Consider the following 16,057-nt stretch of genomic DNA (forward strand, 5'->3'; position numbering starts at 1 on the left):
TTTTTGTCTTTGGATTCTCTTCTCCAATTTCTACCCCAAGTTATACATACTTGTATTCTACAAGCTTCTCCTAGGCTCATCTTCTCATTATCTTTTCGTATTTCTAATCTTTCCAAGTCCCTTTAATTAATGCCTCTGGTTTCCTTTTGGTCTAAAATTTATTCCAGTTGTAAACTAAAAATGAATTTCACTAATATCCAAGTTTATCTTTGTTTTCTTAACCATTAAGTACACAGATGCAACCCAGATGTAATAATCTTTTACTCTTATAGTCATGCTGCAATTTCATAACTATAAATTCCAATAAAACTAGGAAAATTTAATTTTAATATGTGAGATCACCAAGTATCGAACTGCCATAAGGTATAAATTAGGCCAGGTATATACAGAAATACACATATACATTCCAATAACACTGAAGAGTTCCAAGTGTTTTTTCTTTAGTTATTGCTAGATGTTTCAAAACACAGCATAAAACTGGTCAACACAAGAGCCCTGTATGGCAGTGACAAGATGGAATGGAAGTGGGATGAAAGGCACAGAGCTCATAGTAAGACACAGCTCACCGTGGGAACAAGTACAGCCAAATTTAGGAGCACTGAGGGTTCAAACAACAATGTGGAGCCGCTGGTTTTCTGCACTGAATATAGAAATAGTAGTTAATAGCATATATTCAGCCTTTCCACAGGACATCGTACTGGTCCTACCCAAGTACAAAAGACCCATTCAGTCATCTCAAGAGAGTAAGTTATCCCAAGGCAAGAATGGGCAACTGATGGCTAGACGTGTCCATAGCCTTTCTGTTTAGTGAGGTTCCACTGAAGAGAATGACAACTTTGTGGCCGACACAGGACACAGGTGATGCTTAGGTTTGTCTTTCATCAAACTAAACAACAGAAAAATTTTCAGCCTACAGAACTCAGCAGGGCTGAATTAAATAACCACTATGTCAATTAGGTGCAAAAAAGGGGTTGCGAGTAGGATTAAGGGTCTTGTAACTCAATTCGAGAGGCTAGAAAACACATGTTTTTGGAAAAAAAATTAGATTGTTTAATTCCTTTTCAGAGAAACAAAAATTCCAACCACCCATTGACAATACCCCAATCATCCAACAGCTAGTCAATGCATAGTCCTCTGCAACTGGCTGGGAATTTTCTTCCTCCAGAAGTGCTCAATTTTCATTGCCAATGTTCTTGGTAGATTCACTTTTTACTGAAAAAATAAAAAAAAATAAGTAAACATACAGTCAAGTGTTTATACTGTTTCTGTTTAGCCTGCTCTGTTTTCCCCTCTTCTCTCCTCCCTTCTGATGCATACCAACAGCACTGCTCACAGGGACAGGCCAACCATGTCATGTCTCAGGCAGCCGGGATATACAATTCTGGCCACAATAAATAGAGAAATGATGTCTGAAAGTGGCAATTATATTTTGTGAGGTAACATCCTTCCTGATTGTGTGGAAGACTTGGGAATGGTCACTTCACAGTGTGGTTATGAGCCCATCCTTGCACCACTGAATAGATCACTATTATCAGATTGGCTAGCCAAGTGTGGTTGCAATACATTTTTCCATGATTTTTTTTAAACTTAAAATTGAGGGTCAGTATATGTTGAGTGAATGTGGGCTGACAGAAGACTAGCTAATCGCCATCTCCTTCCTCTCACCCGAAAGAAGACTCAGAGCAGAAATGGTGTTCCTGTAAAAGAACTGTCTTGACTAGAGCAAGCAAGTCTATGATTACTCACTAAACTGACAGTTCCTGAGGAAAGAGACTGGAACCTTTCCTCCCTGTATCTATCCCACCAGTACACCACGCTTGCTGAATCAATGTAAATGCAAGTCACTCCATCTTTTAAAAAGTTATCTTTTTAAATCTGCAAGATGAGAACCAGAGCGATTGCTGTTTATTTCATTGTACAGTGAAGCTAAAGGAAATAATATACAAAAACACTAAGAAAATTAAGGTTTAAATACAGATGATTTTGCTTGAGGCTTATAGCAATCTATCTCCATTGTGCAGACAAGAAAAATAAAGCTCAGAGAGGCACAGTAAATGCCAGAGAGCTGGTGCTAGAACCATAAACCTGGATCTTGCCTCATATTCCAATCGCCAAGTTCTTTAGGGTTTGCCGATGGCACCTAAATTTAAGATTGTACCAGCAATCAAACTGGTGTTTACTGAGTAAGGCCTTGAAATAGCTTCCATCCAAGATATGTCCCAATCCTCGTGGAATTTTATAAACCCTAGTAGAGTCCCGCAAGCGTCTCCATGATATTACAAGTTAGTTGTTTTCTCTTCTGGCTTTTTCTGCACTTTATGCAAACCCTACTATATAGTACCCTCTGCACCGTAACGTCTACATCTGTGTTCCTGTGCCTGAGATCCATCCCCATACCCCACCCCACTACCACACACACACACACACACACACACCCTGAAAGAGAAAGGAAGAAAAAGAGGGGTAAGGAGGAACGAGGGGAGGGGAGAGGGAGGGAGAATGGATGAAAAGATTCACTGGCCTAACAATAGACTGATGTATGCGTAGCTGCTATGCCAAGTGTTTTTACTAATTCAAGTAATCAATTTTGGGTTGGATTGCTTCTCAAAGGCAGAGACATTTTCTAATTTTGAGTTATCTTAGATTGACAGAGAAATATATTTTGCTGGTATTTTTAAATTAATGGGGCTTTGTACTATTTGGCATTGCAGTTTGGGGAAGACTTTCCTTTTCTTTGCTTACTGAAGTTGCCCCGTTTTCTTCTTTTAGTAGGGCTCCATTCTTTTTTTCCTTAGACTGAAAAGCAGCATGCTTTTATTGAGTCATTTAACTGACTAGTTAATTTTGGCAAATGAGCACCTGTGAAGCAAATAAGACCATTTTGAACGCTTCACACTGGATTGATACATGCAAAGACGGGGATCAACACTCTTCATCTCCAATCTAATGGGCCCCCTTAATTGTTCAACCTATTACAGTCAACCTTTGGCATTCCTCAAAAAGCAAACAAACAAACAAAACTTGCCTACTGCCCATCAATATAGGCAGACTTTTGAAAAAATAAATTATGGCAATCTACAATCACAGCAAACATTATAACAACCATCAACTGTGAAAACTATTGAATGCCAGCCCAGAAACACATTTCCCAAAACTAGAAGAGAGACACCTTGTGCTATGAACTCAAGATTAAAATCCAACTTTTTGGCTCCACAGAGAGAAAGAATTTCAAGGCTTTCCAAAGAAAATGCCCTGTTCTTATATAAGCCTCCTCCTGCATTAAGAGACCACCCTGCAGAATAGCCAATGCTGTGAGAAGGTACAAAAAAACAAACAAAACAAAACAACAACAACAACAAAAACCAGATACCTTGACGCGCTCACACAAAGAAATGCATGTATAGGAAGAACTGCCATTATTTTTAAGGTACGTGTATTTATGGTGTGACAACACTGGTATGGGCCTTAAAATCCTGCCAGATCCTCTTTGGTTCTTTGCTACAGCAGCTCTAAATGATCCTCCATGCTGAAAGCACAAGTCACTCGTGCTTCCTGTAAATACGCCCAACATCATATACCCAACTGAAAAATAGAAATTTTACTTAAGAAGTTTCCAAGTGCACTATAAAAGTAGCCCTTTCTTTTCGCTTCGTTACAGGAAGCCTTACTCCAATGTGCATTCCTAAACAAGGTGAAAGAGGAGCTGTGTGTGCCGTGTTTATTTACACAGACAATGTTTGCCCTGGCTAGTAATCCACATTACTAAACAACTTTCCCTGAAACCAACCTTTAGAGAGAGAGCTATGTGAATTATATTAAGGAAAAAGTCAGGTTTTACACAGCTTTAAAAAAAGTGGAACTGGTCGTTTAAAACTGAAATTTCTAATCTAATTTGAGAAAATAAAGTTGGATATTTTCTCAAATTGAGAAGACTATAAAGTCAAGAATTAACCTCAAGATTTAGAAACCTATAATTGATTATTAGAAACTTCATGTTTGTTAATTAACTATCTAGTTTCAAATTGTGGCGCTGATAAAATTTTGGCCACTTGGAAAAAAAACTTTTTATTATTGACTTTTGCCAAGAAAAAAAGATATTACATGTACATATAGAGAATATCTTACAACAAAGGTTACTGCCTGCTATAGTCTATAATGCTGGCATAACAATAAAACCTGAACCACATATTTCAAATATTTTCTTAAAAAACAGAGTTAAATCCAATCCAAAGATTTTTATGGTCCTCTGGAGTTTGTTACAATGAAACTTGGCCTGCACCTATAATTCTTAGCTGAAAGTGGTATCTAATGGTTTTGACTTAAGGTAAGTAACCTCTCTCCCTTTTTAAAAGTAATTTCTGGATTTCATTCAGCCTCTAGACTCTGCATTCAGAAACACAATTAGCTTACTTCAATCAGTAGTTGTAAATATGGATAAGTCATTTTATATACTAAACTTTCAGACACACCATTTCTGGTTTTAATACTTCTTCCCAACTCCACTACTCAACAAAGAGGGAAAACTATATATTTTTAAAGAATCACTAAAATGCGAAGGAAACAAAATCAAAGAAAATAAAAACAGTGGGTTTAAAAATAAAGGAGATAAAGGGTCAAGGCAATTATGCTTGAGCCTTATGGCACATTATTCTAAATGCAGTCCAAATTTTAAACATAATATCCGTTGCAGCATTTCCCTTTCTATAAGATACTAAAAACGTTTGCAATCCCTCAATTTAGGAATCTCTAAAGAAAGTTCTAACTAGGAAGTAAATTTATCTGATCAGGACAGACTGTTACTTAAAGACTATTGGCCTAAAAGAAGACAAAAACACACAGAACTCCAATAAGGCAGAGAATGTCCTTTCATAGCCAGACATTCAAACTGGTTCATTCATTTTAAATTGATAGTATAAGCTTACATGCTCTCAAACAGGACAGAGGTAGCAGCTCATTCATTTGGTTGTTTACAGTACTAACTATAGCTATACAGTAAATTCAGTTAAGAGTGTAAGTACAGTGGGAAAACACATACAGAAATCAAGACAGTCCTAATTGCTTCAGTTTCACTAGAGTAACTCTGAGCATTACAGGAACAAATTCACACTTACCTTGGTGAAGAACTTTTATGTCATTACTGGATTCTTTCAAAACCACATGTAACGTTGGGTACTCAATGATTACTTTGTTCCTCAAATTGTCAAGGAGGCTTTTGTGAGGATCCAGTTCATAATATCTTATAATAATAAAAAAACAAGCAAAAATCATTTATTAAAAATTACAAATATAACAAAGAGTCCCATACATTAACTTTTTTATAATTGTGATGCATTAATTCAGTAGTTATATCCTTATAATGTAGTAAGTTTAACACCTCTAAGAAAAAAACACAGGTTAAGAGCTATTATTATAGAGGCTCTAAGCTAAATCAAAAGTATGTAAAATAATTTGACATTAGGAAAGCTCTAGAATAAGTCATTCGTTTTCACATCAAGTAAGGAATAAAGGCTAACTTTTACATAATATCTATGTTTAATGTATCATAAAATTTTCTTGGATAAAACAATGACTACCTAAATTCAAATTCCTCAAATACACTTAGTTTGAGCCTTAAAAGAAAAACAAACACTATTTCATGATAAACAACTTCTAGTAAAGTATGGCAGTAAAATAACTGGCTACAAAATACTTCTATAAAAAGTTCATTCTAACCATAGTTTCCAGAAATTTACATTGACATCCAATTATGTTTGCTTTCCTCTATTTTGAAATTTAAAACAAAAACAGGTTTGGGTTTCTGAATGAGGCAAAAGCACAAATTTTAAGAAACACGGAGTTTACCGATAGCATGACATAGTTGTCACCACCAAGTAATTAGATGCTTATATTCTTTAAGGTATGAAATGCTCAAGTCATCACTTAAAAAAAAAAAAGAGTCGATTAAAGATGCATTCCCCTAACATTCTCCTTTGCCTGTTTTCTGAACTAGGAGAGAAAGGGGTGGAATTTCAGTTAGCTCACAAGGAGGTTATGGGACTGTGTTGGCAGGTGACTGTCACGTCATTTCAAAGAGGAAAAAGTAGAGGATGTGCCCACCGGTGCAGCACAACTTTTCTTCTCCATGTCCACCCGTGACAGATGACCGTCACAGGCACAACACGTGTCCCCAGGGGTACCCAGCCTGACAGCTGCAACTCCATCCTTCTCACTCCCGCTCAGAAAAGCACACTGGAATAAACGTGACCAAGAGCGAGGTGTTTGCTGGGGTAACGTCTGAATCTGCTGTAATTGTTTTAAGACCAAATCATTCACAAACTTTGGTGTCTCTTAATTAGTAACAAATTATTTGCTCCATAACTTGGAGCTGATGGAGACATGCCGCACACTTCCTAAGAACTCCTGACGCAGGGATTTGTGTCCTAAGTATTTCCCATGTGACAGTTGTAAAATAAGGGAAAACAGAAGTGCTTAACAAAACGCAAAGTCAAGCAAAATGCAAAGCCCACTGTAAGAACTGATGTCTTTTTAAGAAGTAGGTGACAAGTGAGAGAACAACTGTAAAACCAAGACTTTACTGATGATTGCCTGACCACAAACACCACCCCTGGAATTAAATTCTTCATTTTAGAATCACAGAATATTTTTTGTTGAAAAGAAGCTTGAAATGCCACATACTCAGTTTTCCTAAACCAGGAACCCAAGCGCGGATAGGCCACAGACGTATACATTCTTTCCCCCATGTAGTGTGTAACACAGATGTGCTTACAATCCTTTAAAAGTGGTTCCAGCATTCAAAGACTAAATGCTTCACATCTTTTAAACATCATTTCCCTTTGAAATAAGCAGTATTGTTTTTAAAGTTAGCAGTAATTACACAAAAGAGAAAAATGAGATTGAATTAGATATCAAAGTATAAGATTAACTTACCAAGTAAAATATAAAGGGGTATAACTAAGTTTTTCTTAGGAGAAAACAAGACTTGAATTCTCATACAGGAACTTTTCAAATGGTATACTACAAACACTTGCAGTAACTTAGCTTCTGTGCATTTAAACTGAATTATAAGGCTTCTAAGAGAAATTTGCCAAATAAGGGAATGTTTTCTACTTATTTCAGTTTTTGATAGTTTTCAGTGTATACTTAATGTTTTAGGTATTTTATTTCCTTTTATAATATTAAAATCTTCATTAGGTTTCTCTAGGTTTCCAAAGTAGGAGCAATTAAAAAAAAATTCTTCAAAAGCCACACAGTTACCAGTGCCTAATATTATTGCTGATACAGTATAAAATATGTTCTCAGCAGAGGAACATTTAGAGATACTTAAAAATAACTATGTAATAAGTTATATATTATTTCAATCTTAAGACTATAATGATTACACTCCCTAAATTAAAAAAAACCACATTTGGTCCCTATGTCATATGCCAAGCAGGCACTGTATAAAGCACTGAGGATGCAAATATTTATAAGAATTTATAATGAATTATTTTAAAAACATTTTGTCCAAATGCAATGAAAATCTGGTATGTTTTGTGGTTTGGTTAGAAGCAGTGAATTTTATTTAGTGTTTACCCTAAAATGTTGCAAACTTCTAATCAAGGCAATATTGCTTTATTGTCAGTAAGCTTCTAGGCCTCAGCTTTCTGTTAATTAAAGAAGCCAGACTTCACTTGGTAATCTTTTAGTTGAAATTCTGAGTTTCTTTGATTTTTCTACTACTAGTGGTTACTCTTTTTTTTTTTTCATTTATTTGTTTATTTATTTTTTTTAAGTCAAGTTGTTGTCCTTTCAATCTTAGTTGTGGAGGGTGCTGTTCAGCTTCAAGTTGTTGTCCTTTCAGTCTTAGTTGTGGAGGGTGCAGCTCAGCTCCAGGTCCAGTTGCCGTTGCTAGTTGCAGGGGCACAGCCCACCATCCCTTGCGGGAGTCGAACCGGCAACCTTGTGGTTCAGAGGACATGCTCCAACCAACTGAGCCATCCGGGAGCTCCGCGGTAGCTCAGTTCAAGGTGCCGTGTTCAATTTTAGTTGCAGGGGGCGCTGCCCACCATCCCTTGCGGGAGTCGAGGAATTGAACTGGCAACCTTGTGGTTGAGAGCCCACTGGCCCATGTGGGAATCGAACCGGCAGCCTTCGGAGTTAGGAGCATGGAGCTCTAACAGCCTGAGCCACCAGGCCGGCCCCACTAGTGGTTACTCTTAGTCGACTATTAAAATTGGCCAATGATTGAAAAGTAAACTATGTAAACTGTTTATAAAGGAAGGCTATCGAACACATATGGGAGTAACATTTTGTGGACTTGGAATTTAATTAAATGGAACAGTAACTTTTAGTGATTGCTTGGGTTTGGAGTCCAGCTCTTTGAGTTAAAGTCCTGGCTCCATCACTTACGGGTCTAGGATTCTGGACAAGCTACTTAACTTCTCTAACCCCTAGTTTCCATGCTTGAAAATGGAGATAATGACAGTTATCACTTTAAAGTTATTGTGAGGGCTAAATTATAAAACACAGAAACTATTCGCTCATTTACTTAAGCCATGAACACTGTTTTACATTTGTATTTACCTAAAGTAACAACACGTTCTTATAGAAACTTGAGCTCAGGACAAAGTCATTGAACTTCTAACAAAGAATGCCACTTATTGTGTGAGTACTGAAACACATATTTGCCTTTTTATGCATTTTGCATTTTAAATGTAGCCTTGCAACTTTCAGCACAAACTTTAAACCATTATTTGATATCACATTTACTTCCAAGAGGATAATAGTACTTCGAATGTTTCTGTTTCCATTATTTTGAGGCAAGTTGTACAGTCCAGCTTGGCACCGCCTAAAACATTTAGGCTTTAGCTCCTTTGCAAGCCATTAAGTCACTGAATCCTAAGAGACTGCTGTATCTTTTTGAAATTTTCACACACTCTGGTGTTTCCATTAGTAGAATGGCTCTGCTACCATAAGACAAACTACTTAGGTTGGGAAGAATTAAGACACCAACATTTGTCTCTCTCTTAGCCTTCGGGACCCTCTCAGACATTTCCTCTTGTTATTTCACTTGCTTACCCTCACAAGCTTGCTCGCTGACCCTGCTCCAGGCCGCTCACAGGGGCATGACAAGCGCAGCAAGGCTCAGCAGGCTAAACAGGTGTTACAGTGACTGACATATAAATAAAAGCTGTCTCCAACTCAAGGGTATGCTTTTAATCTTGGCTCTGTTACTAACTTTCAAAGAAACTGGCCACGTTCTTGAACTTCTTTCTCTGCACTTTATTAGCAATTTAGGATTTTTAAAAAAAATTTCTCATAACTCAAAAGAAGACAGAATTTTTTTAAAGTCACAAGCTACTTTATTTTCCATCTGATCACTGACACCTCTTAAAGATAATCTCCCCTTTCCATCCCCTAAAAAATATTGAAACCAAATTTGAATATTCTCCAAATTTAACAATACAAGTCCCTACGTTACAGAACTTTTCTACCATAAAATAAGGTCACTGGATGGGGTGACCACTAAGATCTCCCCAGCTCTAAAAGTCGCTAAGTTTTGATATTTATCTGCCAAAGGTAACACTTAACTACATTCTTAATAGTCATATTTATTTCTTAATCTAGGTTTCTGGGTTAAAAGTACAATTAACTGATTCCAAATGTACAAAGTTAAATCTATGGCTCTTTAAAAAAAAAAAAAATCAGTTTAATGTTATCTGATAGCTAAAGGTTTTTAAAGTATGGCTCATCGTGGCATAACTGAATTCAGTAAGGTTCCCAAATCAACTGTAAACTAAATGTTTTAGATTCACACATATAAAATTCCTTTAAAATTACACAATCTTAAAAGTACTAAACTCACTTTAAGAGTAGGAAGAGAATGGATTAAGTGACCAAATTAGCTTTCAAAATACAAATGAAATGGGAGAAAACAGATTGTTAATGAAGACCCAGAATAGGGAAAAAAAAGATACATAACTCAAACTAAAATATATAAAAACAAACTAAGCACAGGGGTCAGTTTTAAGTCTTCTGTTTAGAAGAAAGAGGTATTATTTAAAATTTCTTCAAATAACACTTGTGTTGACAATTTTTGCAACTCACACTGCCTGTCACATGAGAAACAGATCTTGTCCAAGTTAAATTTTTTCTTATCTAATCTTTTAGATTTCATATTTAAAAAATTACAGTAATTAAATTAGTGGTTTGCTGCACTTTGTTTTGGGGCTTTAATGCATCCACGTAGACAAGGAACACATGGGGCACCAGTCATGAGTTGGTGAGTGCAGACATACGCCTCCATTCAGAAAGCTCAGCAGTTCCGAACTGTACTGGTGAATGACCCTAGTCTATCCATGATATGAAAGCTTTGTGATGTGGTAAAATAAAGTGACCAATTATACATTTTAAAACATGCCTTAAAGAGGACCTTAGAAGGCTCTTATTTGTTCTAGATACCACTTGTTCTTTTCTTATCCTCACTGGTAAGCTACTTTTAAATCCAGAAGGCTTGGGTTCCAATCTCATCACTGGTCCTTACGAGCTGTGACTCCTCAACAGTACTCAGTTTTCCTCATAAGTACAACAATGGAGGAAAACTGGTGAAGATTAAATGTAATAGGTGAAAATGTTTCTAAAGTGTAACTTGCCAAACTAATATCAGGTAAGATTTTTACACTCCAAAGGTAATTTAGCACCTCTAGCAGGGAAACGACACATTTATCAGGAATTATGTTCATGATCTGTGACAAGACTAGTTAGCAGAAAAAGCATAAACTTTGTCGACAAACAGCACTGAGTACAAATCCTGGCTTGGTAGCTGTAACTTGGTTTCTTCGAGTAAGTCAATTTCTCAGCGCTAAAGATTCCTATCTTGTAATACATATATATATTATGCACTTCATTAGAACTAATGCATGTGAACATGTTATAAACCCAGTGCCTGGCATTCATTCATCAATTAATTCCTCAAATATTTATTTAGGGTCCACCACGTACAGGTAGTCTGCTAGGTAACGGAAGTTCATAGAAATAAATCTCACAGTTTAATGGGGGTGCCAGTCAAATAAACACGTACCACATTTTATTAGGATGAGTGTCACAATAGAAATCTAAAGTAGATACCCAGTAAACATTCTCTCTTGTGCCTTATCTACCTCCAATTGTTCTCTGAGGCTGCACAGTGCCTTCAATATACAGGCACTTTATTTGCTAAGCCTCGTTACCCCCTCAATTGGTTTTCTCCATGGATTTTCCCTTTTCCTCCATGGATTTTCTCCTAATTAACATAGGGAATTTTAATTAGCCTTACTCTTGTTAACAAATATATGTCTCCTCTGGTGCTAAACTGAATGCAAGAGTCTGATCAGTACAGATTTACACCTCAATCTTTATTGGGAAGTATTGCTTTGTAAAATATTAGGTTCATCAGAGAAACTTTTGCTTAAAGGTTAAATGAGTTAACTATATCACAGACTTATATTATTTTAGACCTAGCAAGAACTACTCTAGCCTTTTTTTTGTCTTTCAGGTGAGGGCACTGAAGCTCTGAGATGTATTTTACTCAGAGTCACTCGAGGAGATGAAGAGTTGGGACTATAAAGCAGATTTATTGAATTCCCTTACTCACCTGTGTGCTTGCTCACTTAGTCCTCACTGAACACATACTTACTGAGGCCTACCATGTACCAGACACCTGCTAAGCAGTGGGACTACAATGGTGGACTATTAGGTATTCACTAGAGGTGAAAAGACGAAGACTGTCTAGTTAGAAAGTATCCGTACAAGGTAGATAGTCAGAAATAAGCTAGGGGTCTACAGGACTGAGCAGAGAGTGGATATGGGAATACACATAGCATTCACAGTTTTGATACTTATGATAAATTATAGTGACAGGTCTGGTTGGAGAGGTTGAAGCTCTTTGGCTAAAATGAAATACCTGAATTCACCTAGAAATTTCAAGTAATCATATCATTATTCCATCTGAAGAGTATATATAGTTGGCTACAAACTGTTATGCAACATAACCAGAGTGGGAAATTTAGTAGATTAACTAAAGAATAGATCCAAAATGATGTGATGGTCAAATTCTTAGCAGATTATAAGCCTACAATTTCCACAGTGATGCTATCATTTCAAATAAATACTATTTTGGTTAAGGGAATTATGTGAAATATAAAATGACAGTTTTCTCTAAAAACTTGGGAAATATATTTGAACTCTCAACTTGATGTTACATTCAATTGCTTCAAGCAGAATGCCATACATGAAACCCATTCCATCACTGATGTGTCATCTTTGAGCTGATAAAAACATTTAACACCCCTCGCTACAGATATCCTTTGTATGTGAGGACACTCTGCAAGTTGATTCTAACATTTTCTAATCATCAAATGATCCCTTGCTTCCTTCATTCTAGAGTCTAGATCTAAAATGTGGACAAAGGTTAATACCATTTTGAGATGTACTCATCCTGATCATGACTCTAATATTGAAAAACAATCAACAATCCCAAAAATGCAAAACAAAGAACATGCATTATGGGCATTTACAGCCCTGAGGGGCAGGTTTTGTATTGCAAGGAACATACCAAGGGTCTGGAGGCAGGCAGGCCTAGCTTTGGATCTAGTTTCCACCAGTTAGCGGTTACAAAGATACAGGCAGGGCTCTCTATGCAATCATAACACACTTATAATGTATAATGTAACAACCATAATGTACATAAAATGCTTAACATGGTACCTAAAAAAACAGTAGAAGGCACTCAATAAGAGCTTGTCATTACTACCTATTATGCTTCATAAAGTCATCTATTAGTCGCTAGATTTAACCTTGATTTTAACTCAACCTTGCAACAAACATGTTTTGTGTGTGTTTGAGAAAACTTATTCAGGTCTTCATATTTTTTTGCATATATATAACCTGAAATAATTTTGAAAAACAATGATATTTTTGTACATTTTAAAATAGACATATATAATTTAACTTACAATCTTTACTCACAAGTTTAAACAGATGCAAAGAATATAATTTATGGTATAATGTAAATACTGATTATTTAAAATGAAACAGTTACAAGCTATATATGTGTATGTATATATAAGCTCTTCCTTAACATTTAGAGATCTAATAAGGTTTCCTTTTCTCCTTGAACTTGTATTTCTATTCCAATTCTCCACAGAATTTTATTCTAAATAATACATTTATGCTTGAAAATCTTTTACTGATTACCCAATCATATTTATCTGTAACAAATATGTATGTCAGCTAAAAACTTAATTTTTAACCTATGACTTTAAAGCTTTAAATGTTAAAATTTCTTCTGAATTGAATAATTTTAACTATTAGTATAAAATTGATCAAAACACACACATTACATTTAAAGTAAATTTTTAAATTAATTCTAAATTGTAGTTTACATAGAATATTAGTTTCAGAGGTACAACCTAGTGATTTGACATTTATATAACTTATGAAGTGATTACAACGATCAGTCTAATAACCGTATGTCACTGTACAGAGGTAGGATATTATTGACTACATTCCCCTATGCTGTATATCATATTCCTGTCACTTATTTTTTAACTGGAAGTTTGTGGGTCTTAATCCCCTTCACCGTTTTTGCCCATCCCCTCATCCCCCTCCCCTCTGGCAACCATCAGTTTGTTCTCTGTATCTATCAGTCTATTTCTGTTTTGTTTGATCATTTGTTTTGTTTTTCAGGTTCCACATATAAGTAAAATCATACAGCATTTATCTTTCTCTGTTCACTTTATTTCACTAACACCCTCTAGGTCCATCCATGTTGTCACAAATGGCAAAATTTCATTCTTTTTTATGGCTGAGTAATACTCCATTATACAGATACATATACACACATGTATCACCTCTTCTTTATCCACTCATCATCTATCGGTGGACACTTATGTTGCTTGCATATCTTGGCTATTGTAAATAATGCTGCAATGAACACAGGGGTGCTTATGTCTTTTTAAATTATTGTTTTTATTTTCTTCAGATAAATACCCAGAAATAGAATTGCTGGGTTTATAGTTTAATTTTTTGAGGAATCTCCATACTGTTTTCCTAAAATAAAATTTTATTGGAAATGCATCTCTTAATGTGATAGGTGAGCACTGATGATGGTATCTTTTACTACACGCAAGACTGTTTACTACTGATTCTTAGATTAAGTAATTTCTCCCCCTTTTTTTTCTGTAGTATTTATTAACAGAACCAAATTCCAAAAGGAAAACAAGAGGAAGCTTAAGTAATCCCATCTAGACAGCACAGTGTTTTTATTAACTAATCCTTCATTCTTCAGTTATTTTCAAGGGATCTAACTAAAAGGCAACAGTGATCTTTGGCTACTCACGTAAGACAAGGCATCTGAAAGTAGTTACTATCATTCTTAGGAATTCTGGAATTCCTTTAATGTTCTCTGATATATATTTAATTCTGTATCATTATTATAAAAATAATCTTAACTTCCAAGATATTGTTTTCTAATGGCAGGACATTTTTAAATAATCTTTTAAATATTTATTACATATACATTTCCTATTTAGAATAACCTCAAAGCATATTTTTCAATTATTCTCTATAAGTCTGAAACTATATCATTTAATGTTCCATTTCTAGTTCAATTAGGCCAAGGGTGCAGACTAATATCTTTCAGGATGTAAAAATCTGATTTAAAAAAAAATCTATCCTAATATCAAATGACATATTTCTTTATAAAACTTCAACAACTCAGCTGAATAAACATCCACCAAACACTTATTACATAGAACACATGTTAGAGACACTGTATGCAATCAATCCAAAAATGTCCTCAAGGTGTTTACCATCCTGGCCAGTGTTTCCCAAAGTGTGGTCCCAGGGATGCTTTTATCAGGGTCCCCTAGGAGGCAGAGAATGTGAAAAATGTAGTTTTCTAGGTCTTATGTAACAAATGACTAAACCAGAATCTCTGAGGGTGAGCTGGAAATCTACTAGGGGTATGGGCTAGGGGAAAAGCAAGGAGGGATTTGGCAGGACTATGAGGTACGGCCGGCAAGAGACCAGGCTCTTAGAATCGACTAGGGCTGAGAGGTGGCGTCTTGCAGGCAGTTGAGTCTAGAAGGTCAGAATCTGAGCGAGTAGCAGGAACTGGGAGGTCAGCTCTGCCTTAAGGTAGCAGAGGGTCTTAGCTTGCTGGTGGATCGGTTTAGTAAGAGCCAAAGAGAGGTCAGGTGGGTGTCACCTGAAGTCTTTACATCAGCAAAATTAATTTCTCTAAAAAGGCATGAGAGAAAGTATCTTAGCTCTTAACTTCACCGTAAATTATTTTTAAATACTTCATGTTACAGATCCAAAGAAAGTAAAGCAATCTTCGTGTAAAAAATAAAATCCTCTCAGCATGGAAATAAAATCATCCAAGAGAAATAGCTCATACTTTTGCTGATTGCTTTTCAAAAAAAAAGTGTTCCAAAATTATTAACTACATCTAGCACAGTAGTAAACAACTAACAGAATCTGTGCGCGTATAATAGGGTAGTACCCTCAGGAAGAGTTATAATCTTCTGTGATGTTTATGAAATCAAAGCCTAGGCAATACTTTAATTTGGCTTGGATTTAAAGTTTAAACTCTTGCCAATTTTTGGAAGTAAAGGCAATTGGTGTATGCTTCCGTCAAGAAATGACAAGTGGGAGGCTGGTTTGCTCAGTGGTTAGAGCGCAATGCTCTTAACACCAAGATTGCTGGTTCGATTCCCACATGGGCCAGTGAGAAACAACGACTTAGCCTGGAGCTGAGCTGTGCCCTCCACAACTAGACTGAAAACAAAAACAAAAACAACAAGTCTGGAGTGTCCATGCAAAGATGCTCATGCCTTCCGTTGGGTAACTATTATGCCTTATATATTAAATATATATCTATTGTAGCATGTATCACCTATCTCCCCTTCTAGACTCTCAGCTCATTAAGGGCTAGCCTTTTAGATGCTTATGTATCCCTAGGGCTTAGCACTGTAAAAATACAGACTTGATCAATTTTAACCCACTGACACTTTAGGCCAAATTCACATATCAAATA

General features: G+C 36.0%; 1 protein-coding gene across 1 annotated transcript in view; it reads right to left on the minus strand.

Annotated features, from left to right (window-relative positions):
- Positions 1–243: 243 nt before the first annotated feature.
- The window catches only part of ZNHIT6 (zinc finger HIT-type containing 6), a 60,100-nt gene continuing 44,286 nt past the window's right edge, over positions 244–16,057 (minus strand). Inside the window, exons 9-10 of the mRNA XM_074335080.2 lie at positions 5,112–5,236; positions 244–1,212 (exon numbers count right to left, since the gene is read on the minus strand). Coding sequence (XP_074191181.2) covers positions 1,172–1,212; positions 5,112–5,236 — 166 coding nt within the window. The 3' untranslated portion in view covers positions 244–1,171. The remainder of the gene's footprint in view (positions 1,213–5,111; positions 5,237–16,057) is intronic.

This window comes from Rhinolophus sinicus, chromosome 14 (assembly GCF_057876585.1).
Source record: "Rhinolophus sinicus isolate RSI-liver-muscle chromosome 14, RSI-T2T, whole genome shotgun sequence".
Classification (NCBI taxonomy): Eukaryota; Metazoa; Chordata; class Mammalia; order Chiroptera; family Rhinolophidae; genus Rhinolophus; species Rhinolophus sinicus.